Source organism: Cervus elaphus, chromosome 5 (genome assembly GCF_910594005.1).
Source record: "Cervus elaphus chromosome 5, mCerEla1.1, whole genome shotgun sequence".
Lineage (NCBI taxonomy): Eukaryota > Metazoa > Chordata > Mammalia > Artiodactyla > Cervidae > Cervus > Cervus elaphus.
Window position 1 is genome coordinate 8784042 of NC_057819.1, and position 15805 is coordinate 8799846.

A 15805-nucleotide genomic window follows, 5' to 3' on the forward strand; every position below is an offset into this window, starting at 1 on the left:
AATTCTTGTCTGCATCCTCAGTGCTGAATATTATACCAATATATGGTGGGTATTCCATATGCCATGACATAACCCATAACAGTTATAATGAACAGACTTGAGAGTTTATCTATGTGTTGCTATGGGTTCCAGGCATACCGGTAATTGTCATGACCAAAGCTGCCATGTTTGTACCTCTTGACCCCACCCTCCCTGACCCAACCAACTGGACCAATGCTGACCTGGACCAATCAACTTCCTCTCTTAAGATTTTGAAAGTGGGACACTGAACAGCTGAGTCAGCTATGTTTGCAGAGATGAATCCTGGTGAGCAGAAGCCACATGCAGCAGCCACGAGGGGGCAGAAGGAAGCCAGTCTGCAGAGAGGGACAGAAACCAGGGCCTCAGATCCAGAGAGAGGGCTGCCTCAGACCCTGGTGGCTCTCTATTTTGCAGCTCCGTTTATTTCAGAGAACTTCCCAAGGCTGCAAACTGGTCGCCCATCAACCAAACCTGGCCTACAGATGAATTTTATTAGACTCACACATTTAAAATTTTAAACAATCCAACACACTAAAATTAAAAAGAATTTTTTTGATCTAGCAGTCAGTATTTTGGAGATTTCACATAAGAATGCAGATTCTTGTCTTGAAAATCAGGTGACCTCATGGTACAACAATATCAGTTGGAGCTGAGTAGCAGCCACTCCCTTTGGACAGGGCCCATGCCCTGTACTCTGCCACAAGCTTCCTCTCTTCCTGTTGTTCCTTACACTTCTGTTTCCCTTATTTATATCCCCCAGGAAATTAACTACTGTTCCCAGTCTTATTTCACAGTTTTACTTCTTAGCTGTTGTACTCCTTGCAGCTCTAACAGCCTTCATGAGAACTATGTGTCAGGGTTTCTCTCGGCTATCTCCCATCCCACCATCACTGTCTTCCTTCTCTGTACTAACAGAATCTCAATTTTGTGTTCGAGAGGTTCTGGGTACCGCTTGATCCAGTGGGAGGTAGGCCCTTCCTTCCCCAACTAGGGGATGGCTCATGCTGGGGTGGGCCTGTGACCCAGGTCTGACTAATGCAAAGCAATAGTAAATCTGCAGGACTTCTCTTTCCAGCCAAAACAACAGACTCTTTAGAAAGAAAACCTGTTGTGACTGCTCCTTCCCCATTCTACCTCTTTTGAAAAAAAAAAAAACTTGATGCCTGGCACATTGGCAGCCATTTTGCCACCATGAGGTTTCACACTTAGGGTCAATGGCTGACATGCAGAGGAGGGTGGGGAGGGAAAGCTAAAAAAAAAAAAGCTGGGTCCTTGATGATACTGTTGAGTTGCTGAACTTTCCCTGGAACTGTCTGACTCTGGGCTTGTTGTTAAATGAACAATCAATACTCTAAAGGGTTAAACTTCTATTGGTTGGCTTTGCTCTTACTCACAGCTCAAACTTATTCCAGTCCTTTGATGTTTATTGTCATAACCAAGGAAGACTCCAGATATCATCCTTCAGGGCTCTATGTTGCTTACCATTATTTAAAAATTATGCATATCCATATTCAAAGTCCATCTCTAAGATACTCTTTTTTGCTCACTGCCAACACATCTCATGTATGTATTCCTGAGCATACTTGAAGTAAGGGAAAAAAAGAAACCACGTAATCCTGGCTACATTGAACATTCTTTACCATTTTCTAGTCTTTCCTAACACTGAGAGAGACAGATGACATTTCCATTAATGGAAAGGGGAGCTTTTGGATGGTTCAAAATTAGATACAAAGGTTTTCAGCTAAAGGTCTCATGTGTTTCAGAGGCTTGCACAATGTTTGTGGCAGCTCTTATTTCATTCAATAATATCGATTTTATAAAAGGGCATGCAATTTAGAAAGCCAAGAGTGTTCACCTTTCATTTTCCCGAGAAAGCCCACAATTACAAGCTTCTTTGCTCCAGCCCCTGGAATACATCTATGCCCACCAAGTTCTCCTTCCCCACCACAGTCCCCAGTTTCTCCAGGTTATTTCAGGGTGAAGAGAGTGGACTTTCTCATCTGGCAGTGTCTGGTCAGCTGGAAGGCAAAAAAGACAAGCAAAGGTTCTTTGTTACCCAGGAGAGCTCAGCAGACCAGAAATAATTAAGAGCTTTAGCCACTCATGGTCCAAAGAAACGTGGGTGACAGAGAGAGGAAGCTCTGCCAAACTGCCCCCTCTGACTGCCTGGGCCCTGGGGGTGCTGCAGACCATATATCCAGGGACATAGGATCATTTGCAGTTGATCTAGAGCCTGGGCCTGAAGGAGCTGCCCACTGTGATCTCTACACCATTAGCAGAGAGTGATGCTTCCAAACAGACTCAAAGTCGGCAGCCAACTGTGCACCTTTTCCCCCTTGTTGGAAAGATCATCATATTAAAGCATACGAAAGCATCAAACTTACCCTGAATGAACAAAGCTGGCAAGACCATTAAGGTGAACCATCCCTAGGACATTATGACAAATGGACAAACTTCAACCCTTTCAATGTCCATCACCAACATGTTTTAATAAAGATGAACGTACACATTTGGCTTCCTCGAAATGTTCACTTCAAGCAGACATCTCCAAGCAGAGGGTCAGTCTTCTCTGGCCTTTGATGGGATCTGGAAGCTTCTTCCCTCCTTCCCTAGGTTCCTGCCTTCATGATGGGGAAAAGGCTCATAGAAACCAAACCCTGGCAGTGGATGTCGTCTGCTGAGAACAGCATCTGCCCTTCCTCTGGAGGCCAACCCCCAAACTGGTTGACCTTCCTGCTCTTTCTTTGAAAATGCATGTTTCATACATCTGAGACCTCCCATTCCTCCTACGCACAGCATCTCTGCCATGTGGTCCATCACCAGAACCCAAGGAGTTGTCTCTATGGAAAGACCAAGCCAGCCCTTGACTGCAGGGGTGGCAGAGAATCCAGGGAGGAAGGGATCCTGGTCCCCTGACCCTGATGGGAGTGGGTGGTTGGGGGAGCCTCTTTCTGTTTCCCTAGCCACGTACCACACTCAACTCCCAAATGCTGAAACCTGACTTAACTGTTTTCTTGCCCCAAGAGTCACCAGTCAGCCTGACCAAGGAGGCGGCCAGAAAAGAACCCCCCCGGAGTGGCCTTTTCTACTTCCGAAGGGGAGGCCCCTGCTTCGGCTGTGGGCTTGGTTCTCACCGCCCTTTCACCTCCACCCCCAATTCCTGGAGGTAACAACTCTCTGAGGTTGTCATCTGGTGCAAGCCCAGCTGTCCTCATGCTCACATTTGGATCCCCTGGAACCAGGGACAGTGACTCCAAGAAGGGGCCAGGTGGAAGCATGCAAGAGACTCAAGTTCAAATGCATGTCCATCTTCCAGAGTCTCTGCTACTCAAGCCCTGGGGATGCAAACTCAGGGGCCCCTTCCCCAGGAGCATTTCTCAGACCCAAGAAAAAGCTGCTCAGGCCACACCCAGGTCACCCGCAATTTCAAAGAAGAAAGCCTGGGGCTGGCGATGCAGGAGAAACCTAAGAACAGATCCAGTGGGTGGCTGGCACGTGTCATCTTACTGGACGGCAGATCTCACAAGGGTCCATCTGGGCCTGGACTGTATCTGCAGAGATCTTTTGGTGGTTGTTCACCGAGGGTGTGACCGGCTGACTCTGGATGGTGTCTGGCTGGCTACTGGTGTCACTGGGCACTCCTGAGGTGGCAGTTTTCCCATGCAGATCCACAGGTTATTAACAGACCTTCACACACACATACAGAGAACCTCCCAAAGCAAAGGCCTCCCCATCCCCGGGTGGATCTCGATGAACATGAGCAAACAGTCAAGACACAAAACCTTGTTGGTCTGGGTGGTACCCTTGGGTGAGTTCTCGATGTGGGCAGTGACGATCGGTGCCCCCGCTGGGCTCCACCAGCTCTTCATGCTCTACAGCCTCAAAGGCCAGTGCAGCCCCCCGTCGGTCGCTACTCCTGAGAGCCCGAGTTTGACCTGGCGACACCTGTGCCGTGCGCCCCGCGGCCAACCATCTCCTGCCCCCACTCCCGGTGGCTGGACTCCTGCAGTCCGCGGCCTTTGGTCTCGATAGGCAAAAAGCAGGAGGCCAGGGCAGCCAGGAGGCAGCAGCCACTGTAAACGGCCAGCGTCAGGTACACGGATGACTCCAGCATCACCTGGGGAGGGAGACACACGCTGGTGAGAGTGTCCCTAATGACACACAGGCACCACCGATCATACAGATGATACTGAGAATCCAGGTCCTCCTGTAAGCCCTCTTTGTCACTGGACTCCCATGGAGTCCTCAAGACAGCTTAATGAGGTACATACTCCAACCCCATTTTACAGAGGGAAAAACCGAGGCTCAAAAAGGATTAAGCAACACAAAGGCCAAGGATGGGGCTGGGATTTGAACCCAGATCCCATCAGACTGGAGAGTCTGTTTTTTGGGGTTTTTTTGGCCACACCAGGAGGCAGGTGGGATCTTAGTTCCCTGATGAGGGATCAAACCCATGCTCCGTGCATTGGAAGTGCGGAGTCTTAACTACTGGACCACCAGAGAAGTCCTTCAAGAGTTTGTTTATTTACTCTCAAAGCAGTACATCTGCTGGCTTCCTATCTTCATGACCCAGGCAAATCACGCAGCAGGTCTAAACCTCATTTCTTCAGCTGCCAAACGGGCAGAAGGGCAGAGGTCACCTCCCAATGAGAAGATGCCTCACTTGGCACCATGCAGGTGCTTGGCAAGTCGTCAACCAGTGCTAGTTAATAGTGATGTACAATGTTCAAACACAACGGTACCGGGACAGAACAACTTGGCCAAAACACGTATTAGAATTCTATTTACACAGAAGATTCAGAAGAGAAAAAATTCACACAGACAGAATGCATGCCAGTGCTTGCCAGGGGCTGGAGGAGCCAGAGCTGGGAAGTATTTGTTTAATGGATATGGAGGTTTATTTGGGGGCAAGGAAAATGCTTTGGAACCAGATCAAGGTGGTGGTTCCCGACATCATGAAAGGGCTAGAGGTCAGTGAATCATTCACTTTTTTTTTTTTTGCAAATATTGACTTTTTGTTTATTAAGTTCTTTTTTTGTTTTTATTTTTATATTTTATTCTTTAATTAATTAATTTTACTTTACAATATTGTATTGGTTTTGCCATACATTGACTTGACTCTGCCATGAGTGTACATGTATTCCAAACATGTAAAATATCATATATAAAATGAATCGTCAGTCCAGGTTTGATGCATGATACAGGGTGCTCGGGGTTGGTGCACTGGAATCATTCACTTTATTTTAAAATTTTTATTTATTTGGCTGCACCACGTGGCTTGTGGGATCTTAGTTCCCCAACCAGAGATCGAACCCGAGCCCTGGCATTAGAAATGTGGAGTCCTCACCACAAAATTGACAAGGAAGTCCTCGAATTAAAATGGTTAATTTTATGTTACATGACTTTTACCTCAATTTTTAAAAAAAACGATTAAAAACGGGAAAAAAAAATGAATTGGATATTAAAAAAAAGCAAACAGACTCCAATAAAATAAGATCCCCCCCAAATAGACAGAAATGCTTCAAGGTACAAAGACCTGAAAAAGTCTGCAAGGACACTGAATCATCCGAATCAGAAACTGGGGGCTGGGACATTAGTTTCCCTCTAAGGCGTGGTGGCCTGTTTATTCTAATCCAAACTGTTTTTGGCCAGATCATCAGAAAGACCCGAGTTTGACTCCCAGCTCCTCTCCCTCCCAGCTGTGTGACGTTGGACAAGTCCCAAGGCTCTTCCGAGCCTCCGCTTTCTCGCTTGCATACAACATGGCTGCTTCCGCAGGGCGGATTGCTAACAGGAGACCAGGCCGTGCACACACACCCAGGGCCACGCAGAGGCCCAGCGTCTGGTAACGGCTTGCCGCCCTTGGCTTTGGTCAGGCCCACCCCCTCTGTATTTGGGGCGACACCTACCTGAGCAATGAACGGGGTGATGAGGGCGCCCACCCTGGCCATGCCGCTGCAGGTGCCCAGGCCCAGCGCTCGGGTCGCCGTGGGGTAGACCTGAAATACACCCGCCCAAGTGGCTGCCGTGAGAAAACGCAGGTCCCTCCTTCCTCTCTGGCTCAGGAAGGATGGAATTCACCCTGTGGGCGGGCCTGAGTTAGGGTCAGTCCTGCGAGGGCGGGGTGGGGAGTCTCATCCCAAAGGGGCCAGGAAACTCAACCAAGAAGGCAGGAGGCCGAGCTGGCAGTGGGAACCTAGGAACGGGGTCCTCTCTGCCCTGCGTGCTGCGCATGCTCAGGCACCAGGCCACGTCTGACTCTTCGCGGCCCCGCGGACTGGAGCCCGCCAGGCTCCTCTGTCCATGGGATTTTCCAGGCAAGAATGCCGGAGTGGGTTGCTATTTCCTCCTCCAGGGGATGTTCCCGACCCCAGGGGTTGAACCAGCATCTCCTGCATTGGCAGGCGGATTCTTTACTGCTGAACCATCTGAGAAGCCTCTGCCCTGGGTGGTTATATCTAAATAAATAAATGAGTAAGTATGAAATTCCTATTTTTTTTTCTTTCTATCATAGAGAATTTCAAACACAGACTAAAGTAGAATGATGAAATCAATATTCTAGGACCAAGCACAGTGGCCTGTGTTGGGTTTTTTGTTTTTGCTTTTTTAAGATTTTTTGGCCACGTCTCATGACATGTGGGCTCTTAGTTCCCAGACCAGGGATCAATCCTGTGCTCCTTGCATTGGAAGCACAGAGTCTTAATCCCTGGAGTGCCACGGAAAGTCCCGCCTGTGTTAGTCTCAATCACATTCATTTCCTTTCCCTCCTAAATTATGATAAGGCAAATCCTAGAGGGGATTTATCCACTAGTTTTAGTTTTATCTAGTTTTATTTATCTACTAGATACTTCTGTATATGCCACTTTGAAGATTTTTTTTTTTCCTCTTTGAAAAAGACTGCAGACATCTCCGATGTCCGTATTTGCTCTTCTCCAGTGTGTGGTTTTTAATGGCCACATAGAATTCTATCATTTGGATCAATCACCATTCATTTAACCAATTCTTCCTTGGGCCTAGCCAGCTGCAATAGCTTAAGCCAGGAGTCAGCAAACTTTTTCTTAAAGGGCCAGACAGTAAGTAACCTGAGCTCTGGGGGCCAGCTGGTCTCCAGTAACTACTCAGCTCTGCTCCTGTTACACAAAAGCAGTTGGGGACAGCAGTACAGGAAGGGCTGTGGCTTGTTCTGATAAGGCTTTACTAATGAACACTGACATATGAATTCCATATAATTTTCACATGTCAAGAAATATCATTTTGATCTGGCGTTCAACTGTTTAAAAACATAAAAACCATTCTTAACTCTTGGACTAGACAAGAACAGGCAGCAGGTTGGACATGGCCCGTAGTTTGCTGATCCCTGGTATTTGCCATTGTAGACGCCGGGCCTCCTAGTCCCTGCAGGGCCAGCAGCATTCTCCTGATTCCCTTCTGTGAGGCTCCAGCAATCAATCCACCAGCCTCTGTTGAGGGGACACTAGGCCAGATGAGAGTCAAAGCATAGGAGACCCAGGCCCTGTCCACAGGGAGCCTTAGTAGGGGTCTCCTTGGGGGACAGGCCATGTGGCAGGACTAAAAACACCAAAGAGGGGCACAGACAGTGAGAGTAAAATGAAGTCGGGGGGGGGGGGGGGATGGGTATTCTGGAGGGCTTCCTGGAGGAGGCAGGGTTGGAGCTGGGCCTGGAAGATGGGGTGGAGGTATCAGGACTTAGGATGATGACTCAGAGTGAGGGCTCTGAAGAGCTGTGCAGACCTGAGCTGGTGGGGGTGGGGGGTGGGGTGTTGGTGTCCCTTCCCCAGCACAGCATCTGATGCATACTATTCTTTCCCTCCCTTTGCCGCTATCTAAAATAAGGTGAGATTAAAAAAAATAAAAAAATTAAAAAAATAAAATAAAATAAGGTGAGATAAAATAAAAATAAATATAAACAAGTAACCCATCATCCCTGAGTGTGGGAAAACGGACACGCTGTCTCGTGGAGTCTAAGTTCAGGCAATATTTTAGAGGGTGGTGTGCTTTTTCAGTCTTTCTCAAGGACAAATTTCAGTCAGAGGAGCCCAGGCTTTGTGTTTCTGGAAGTAGAGCTTCTCCCTCCATCTGCCCCCTCCCCACCACTGCTCCCAGGCATCCCTTCCCACCCTCCTACCTCAGGTGTGTAAACGTAGGCTGCTTGGAAGCCTCCAGAAATAAATGCTCTTGCAATGAAGAGTAACAGAGTGAGCATATTTCTAGGAAGAGGAAAAAAAAAAAGCAGATGAGTAAGTATTAACATTTTTTTTTTTTCTGACAGTTTCTTTCAGCAGTCTTCTCTGCCCAGGTAGAATTTACGCCCTGCTGCTGCTGCTGCTAAGTCGCTTCAGTCGTGTCCGACTCTGGGCGACCCCATAGACGGCAGCCCACCAGGCTCCCCCGACCCTGGGATTCTCCAGGCAAGAACACTGGAGTGGGTTGTCATTTCCTTCTCCAATGCATGAAAGTGAAAAGTGAAAGTGAAGTCACTCAGTCATGTCCGACTCTTCGCGACCCCATGGACTGCAGCCTACCAGGCTCCTCCGTCCATGGGATTTTCCAGGCAAGAGTACTGGAGTGGGTTGCCATTGCCTTCTCCGATTTATGCCCTAGAAATTGGCAAAGCCCACCTTACCCAACACACATTCAGGTAGGCATGCAGACACACACACCCCAGTGGTCTCTCTGAAGGCCGACTTTTATAAGTTTATCATTCTCCAAAGTTCCAGGCTGAGATGGAAACATCGGTGGTGCCCAGGGTGGGGGCGAGGTTGGGGAGAAGTGATCTAAATCATCCAAAGTCCAGGTAGGACCTAGTGGGGACAGGAATTGAGCTAGGAACCAGGGAAAGTAAACTTCTCTTCAGTATTTTGAGGACAATCCTGAACCCCAACCCCCTGTTCCATTGTTCCCACAATGTCTTTGAATATCAGCATTCCCAGATCTAAGCTATGTCTCCAGACTGTTCACAGATCTCTCATCTGCAGTTTGGTGTGGGGTCTCTCCAAGGTCAGCACAGGCCAGTTCTACCTTTGGAACCGGAAGAACAGTTCTATCTTGATAGATGGAAAAGATGGAGCAATGCTGAAAGCAGATTATAAAACAGGACCTTGAAATAGTGCCATGGAACAAATGAGCACTTACAACCCATCTAGGAATTAAACAGCTAAATGAGGGATCTCACTGGGAGATGATGTCAAAAGTCTAACTGTGATGGCGACAGAGTAAACTTTGGAGCAAAGTGCCCTCCTACCCTCACCCGCATCAGAGGCCCCAACTTTAAGCTTGGGGCAGTTATGAGGCAGCCCACAGACTCAGTCCTAGTGAGGGATTGGAGGGATCTTCCAGATGACCCCCAGAGGGTGTAACCCACAGCTTGCAGGTCCAAAGAGCCACTGACCACCAGCTGAGAAATAAGCCAGCTGGCCACAGAAAGCTGGTGTCATGACCCACCTTCCGACACAGATAAACAGCAGGAGGCTGCAAAAGGAGAAGACGACGAAACACAGGGCCATGGTCTTCTTGCGGCCCAGGTGGTCAATAATCCAGAGAGTCACAAGGACACCTGCAAGGGAGCAGGGGTACCATGGGAGGTGGTGTCTGACACGGCCCCCCACGACCCCCACCTCCCGGTCTTCACATCTTGTGTACTCCCCTCCCCTTCAGAGTGGGCTAGATCTCATGACCCACTTCTAATGACTAGAATATGGCAGAAGTCATGCAATGTCACTTCTTTTTTTTGAGCCAAAAAATTTTATATCAGGAATTCACCGGAGGCCTAGTGGTAAGGACTCCTGGGCTTTCGCTGTGGAGGGTGTGGGTTCAAACTCTGGTTGGGGAACTAAGATCCCACAAACCACGTAGAACAGTCAAAAAATATTTTATATTGATATTTGATTATGATAAAAAGATTTACAAGAGTGTAAAAACAATCACTTAAAACCGTACTTTTCGTAAATGTCATTAATGTTACTAGATGTCGACAATCTGCTTTAAAACACCTTGAGTTACTCAGAAACAAACGTGATTCCTCCTGGGAAACTGAATGAGGCGTGGGAGGCGCTAGAGTAGTAGACTATGGTTTCATTATAATCCCTAGTACAATTGTTTTTTCGATGTGTGTGATTACTCTGATGAGATGGTTTAAAATAATGATATTTTAACAAAGCAAGAATGGCCTACAATTCACCGTGCTTGTACAGATGGTGCTTAAATTTAAAAAAAACTGCATTGCGTTATATGTCTCCAGTTCCGTTCAGTTCAGTTGCTCGGTCGTGTCCAACTCTTTGCGACCCCATGGATAGCAGCACGCCAGGCTTCCCTGTCCATCACCAACTCATGTCCATCACGTCGGTTATAAGTCTACTACAAAGTGTATCTGTGAATCTTGGGCAGTGATGAAGATGATAGCTTTTTAAAGTTAACTTTATGCCAGACGTGACCTCCCTCGTGACAGACGGACATATGTCTATAAGACTGGCATAAGACTGGCAATCCCTGGTTGTCCAGTGGTTAGGACTTAGCACTTTTACTGCCATGGGCTCATGTTCAACCCCTGGTCGGGGAACTAAGATCCCACATCCCGTGGGGTGCAGCCAAAAGAAAAGGTGATGGAAGAAGATAGATCACCTTTGCTTTCTGTGAAGCATACAGTAAAATGTCAGCCCCTTCACAGTCCTTGACAACTTGTAGCTAAGGTTTGAAAACGAATCCCCGGCTGTTTTTAGAAATGGGATTTGCTTCCAGCTGGCACGAGGTTACAGCCACGTTGCCTGGCGCAGGCCCCTCACCTGGGAACTCAGACAGGGTGGTCCACAGCAGGTCCATGTAGTCCTCCTCGCTCAGGTACTCGCAGGCCAGGCTGCACTTGGCCTCCACGGCCTTCTTCCGGCTGGAGACTGGGAGGTGGAGAGAGAGGGAGAGGCAGAGGCACGCGCAGGGTTGAATCGCGTCCTCCCGTTCCCCGTGTTTCCTTCCCTGCGTGTGATTTGGCTGGAGTTCTGAGGAAGGTGCACGGGCTCCGGACTCAGACCAACTCAGGGTGCCTCCCCCCCACCAGCAGTGGCAGAGCCCCACCTCTTTAAGCCCCAGCTTCCTGACAGTCCGGGGGCTAATAAACCCTAGGGGGTAAAGTGGTTGAGAGGCTGGAAGCAGGCTGTGTACATGAATGCGCTTAGACCAGAACTGGGGCTTCCCGGGTGGCACAGTCGTAAAGAATCCACCTGCCAGACGTAGGAGATGCGGGTTCAATCCCTGGGTCGGGAAGATCCCCTGGAGGAGGAAGTGGCAACCCTCTCCAGTATTCCTGCCTGAGAAATCCCATGGACAGAGGAGCCTGGCGGGCTGTGGTCCATAAGGTAGCACAGTGGGACACAGCTGAAGTGACTTAGCACACACCATGACTGATTTACTCACCTCTTTCAAGTCTTTCTTTAAAGCTCAGCTGCTCATCAAGGCCATCTTGACCACCCCGTTTAAAACTCTGACTTACCCACGGCCCCTTACTCCGCCCCACACTCCTGACCTCTCTTACTCTGTGTGATCTTTTTGCCCTCATGTCCTCTGTTAGGAAATAGAGTGAAAGACTTTGAAATGGCATAAGGTCCTGTTCTGTGAATCCTTACAGGTTATCTCACCTTTCACATCCTTAGGCTCTTTCACAACTCCACATGATAGAATACTAACACTAATGCCAATGATTCTTGTCTACAAAAATGCAAGCTGGTGGGCCAAAGAACTAAACAGACATTTCTCCAAAGAAGACATACAGATGGCTAACAAACACATGAAAAGATGCTCAACATCACTCGTTATTAGAGAAATGCAAATCAAAACCACAATGAGGTACCATTACACGCCAGTCAGGATGGCTGCTATCCAAAAGTCTACAAGCAATAAATGCTGGAGAGGGTGTGGAGAAAAGGGAACCCTCTTACACTGTTGGTGGGAATGCAAACTAGTACAGCCACTATGGAGAACAGTGTGGAGATTCCTTAAAAAACTGGGAATAGAACTGCCATATGACCCAGCAATCCCACTTCTGGGCATACACACTGAGGAAACCAGATCTGAAAGAGACACATGCACCCCAATGTTCATCGCAGCACTGTTTATAATAGCCAGGACATGGAAGCAACCTAGATGCCCATCAGCAGATGAATGGATAAGGAAGCTGTGGTACATATACACCATGGAATATTACTCAGCCGTTAAAAAGAATTCATTTGAATCAGTTCTAATGAGATGGATGAAACTGGAGCCCATTATACAGAGTGAAGTAAGCCAGAAAGATAAAGAACATTACAGCATACTAACACATATATATGGAATTTAGAAAGATGGTAACGATAACCCTATATGCAAAACAGAAAAAGAGACACAGAAGTACAGAACAGACTTTTGAACTCTGTGGGAGAAGGTGAGGGTGGGATGTTTTGAAAGAACAGCATGTATATTATCTATGGTGAAACAGATCACCAGCCCAGGTGGGATGCATGAGACAAGTGCTCGGGCCTGGTGCACTGGGAAGACCCAGAGGAATCGGGTGGAGAGGGAGGTGGGAGGGGGGATCGGGATGGGGAATACGTGTAAATCTATGGCTGATTCATATCAATGTATGACAAAACCCACTGAAATGTTGTGAAGTAATTAGCCTCCAACTAAAAAAAAAAAAAAAAAAAATCACCCAGAATAAGGTTAAGAAAAACGGAAGTTAGAATGATAAGTTTCAACCTATACCTACTGAAAAAAAAAAAAGAAAAACAAAAATGCAAGCTGGGTCTGGCAGTGATGTAATCGATTATTGGCCTTCCACACACTGCCAACTTTTGGCACGTTGCTAACCTGGGAAGGGAGGGGCTGCAGAAACAAGGGAGAAGCCGTCAAGACCTAATAGTGCAGCCTGGTTTCTCCTCAAGGAATATCTTTGAGTTCTGTAGGCACTAAGGTCCCCGCCCAGAAGGAAGGTGGCTACTCCAGACTGAGCACAAGATTCCTGGGACATCCCCCAGTTACCTCACCACCAACCAATCAGAAGAAAGCCACACACCCTGCAGCTCTCCTCCACCACCACCAAATTCTGCCTATAAAAACCTCCCCCCAAACCATCGGGGAGTTCAGGGTTTCTGAACATGAGTCACCCATTCTTCTTGCCTGGCCCTGCAACACACCTTTCTCTGCTCCAAACTCCAACGATTTGGTTTGTTTGGCCTCACTGTGAGTCAGACACATGAACTTGTATTCTGTCACGGGCACAAAGGATTTAGGCTTAAACCAATACCAAACCCCGAATTTATAACTGAACTGCTTCCTCAGGGCAGTTCATTTAAGACTCTCTCACACCCCTCAGCGAGATGGGACTCTGCTATCTCATTAATAATACCAATCCTCATGCCAATAAACAAAACAATTAACTCAGATTAAGAAGGCTTCACAAGGAAAAGATAATTGGACAAATCCTGCAAACAGACAAGAACTCTGTCCCTTTATCTCCCATCCTGAGTTCAATGCTAGGAATCTAATATTCTCTTAAAGACAGATCGGTTTGAAAGCCCAGACATCCATATGTAGATTTTGCTTCTTATTCATTCCTCTTGTCCACTGGGTCACATCTCCAGCTCCACAATGGAATCACCTGGGGAGCTTTAAAAACCCACTCATGCCTGGGCCCCACCCCCGAAGATGCTGATTAAATTGGTCTGGGCATTGTTTAAATGGCACTGCCTTTGTTTAAAAGCTCCCCCAGGTGATTCTGTTGTGTGGCCAGGATTGAGCTCCAACCTGGTTCTCAGACTTTAATGCACACACACAGGATGGCTCCACAGGGTCACAGCCGTAAAACTCAGGGATGGACTTCATGGACCTCTTGAGGGGTCATAAGATATGGTTCTGCTCGAAGCTTACGTCTATCATGATAAGATTGTCCAGGTTTCTACAGAACATCTCAGAAACCACAACCCAGCTCTTTCATATTCAGATTTTGCAGAAATCTGGAGTCTGTGCCAGGCCAGGCCCTGTGAGGGCAGGAGTGGGGCTGGGAGTGTGTGTATGACCTTGTGTGTTGGGTGTGTTATGTGTTGGGTGGAGGGCGTTAACTGCTTGAAGGCTGTAATACTCACTGCTGCAGACATCTCCCGCTTGGAAGAGCTCGGTGGTGAGCAGGACTAAACCATAGTAAGAAAATGCATTGGAAAACCTGCCAAGAAGCAAGCAAGAAGTGTAAGGAAATGATGGGAGAAATGCAAGTTCCCATTCCATTGTGAAGGACTTCCACCCATAGCAGCAGAGACTAGGCTTTGGGCTCAGGCCATGCTGGGCCAGTTTTCTTGGACCGCTTGAGCAAGAAGATGGCGGGTACAAAACATATTGATGGGCTAAAAGGAAGTGATCCTGTGTCCTTTGAAAGATCAAGAAAATTGAATTATAGGGACTTCCCTGGCAGTCCAGTGGTTAAGATAAATGCAGGGGGCATGGGTTTGTTCCCTGATCAGGGGACTAAGATCCCACATGCTGCACAGTGCAGCCAAAAAAAAAAAAAAAAAGAACTGAATTATATCACAGACAAGCCACCCCCAAAGCTGTTCACTCAACTGGCAAAAGGAGGCAAAAAGCTGGCGGAACCAAAATTTGGTAGAAAACATTTTGACAGATGTCAAAAGATGTTAGAGCTTTTGGGTCAAGCTGAATAGGGAAGAGAAGGGAGATACATTTAATAATATAGGTATTCCCCACTTTCTGAAAGCTTGCTTCGCTATAGTTCACTTTTACGAAGTCTATATTAGTACCTGTTTTTGCTCGCCGGAAGAAATTTTTCACTTTTACAAAAAAAATGGGGGAAAGCAAAAATAGCATCCAGTGTTTGTTTTGTAGAGGCAGGTCTTGCCCCAAGCAGTGATGGTGGCGCCACCAAGCTCCTTCCCCGGGAATTACCTTCAGCATCTCAGCACCAACCTGCCAGTAGCTTTTTTTTTTAAATTATTTTATTGAAGTATAGTTGATTTATATTGTGTTAATTTCTGCTGTGCAGCGAAGTGATTCAGCTATACATAGAAAGACATTCCTTTTCAAATTCAAGCTGCCATTCCCTCTGAACTGTGTCTGTGAGCATCTGTGTTTATTCCCATTTATTATTTCTTTGACTAGCAAGATGGTCTTCATTCTTGTTTAGTCACTAAATTGTGTCCGACTTTTTTTGTGACCCAATGGACTGTGACCCGTCAGGCCCCTCGACCATGGGATTTCTCAGGCAAGAATACTGGGGTGGGTTGCTATTTCCTTCTCCAGGGGATCTTCCCCACCCAGGGATCGAATCTGTGTCTCCTGCTTGGCAGGCAGATTCTTTACCGCTTAGCCACCTGGGAAGCCGCGAGCAAGATGTGTCCTCAGGTAATTACTTCTTTGCTTTATGCCGCTTTAGCTTGAGAAAGCTTTCATTGGAACACTCTACTTTTGTAACATTTTAATTTACTTATTTTTAATTGAAGGATAATTGCTTCACAATATTGTGCTGGTTTCTGCTATACAGCAACATGAACCAGCCATAGGTATACATATGTTCCCTCTCTCTTGAGCCTCCCTCCCGCCTCCCACCCGATCCCACCCTCTAGGTGGTCACCTCTGTGACCCCAGTTTGAGCTCCCTGGGTCATGCAGCAAATTCCCACTGGCCACCTATTTTACATACGGTAGTGTGATGTTCCCATGTACTCTCTCCACTCATCCCACCCTCTCCTTCCCCGGCCTGTGTCCACAAGCCTGTTCACTATGTCTGCACCTCC

At 47.4% G+C, this 15805-nt stretch overlaps 1 protein-coding gene across 1 annotated transcript in view; it reads right to left on the reverse strand.

Moving 5' to 3' along the window:
* Window positions 1–2483: 2483 nt before the first annotated feature.
* Window positions 2484–15805, reverse strand: part of LOC122693756 (SV2 related protein) — a 70767-nt gene continuing 57445 nt past the window's right edge. Inside the window, exons 11-16 of the mRNA XM_043901544.1 lie at window positions 14148–14224; window positions 10821–10928; window positions 9484–9595; window positions 8168–8249; window positions 5931–6020; window positions 2484–4138 (exon numbers count right to left, since the gene is read on the reverse strand). Coding sequence (XP_043757479.1) covers window positions 3932–4138; window positions 5931–6020; window positions 8168–8249; window positions 9484–9595; window positions 10821–10928; window positions 14148–14224 — 676 coding nt within the window. The 3' untranslated portion in view covers window positions 2484–3931. The remainder of the gene's footprint in view (window positions 4139–5930; window positions 6021–8167; window positions 8250–9483; window positions 9596–10820; window positions 10929–14147; window positions 14225–15805) is intronic.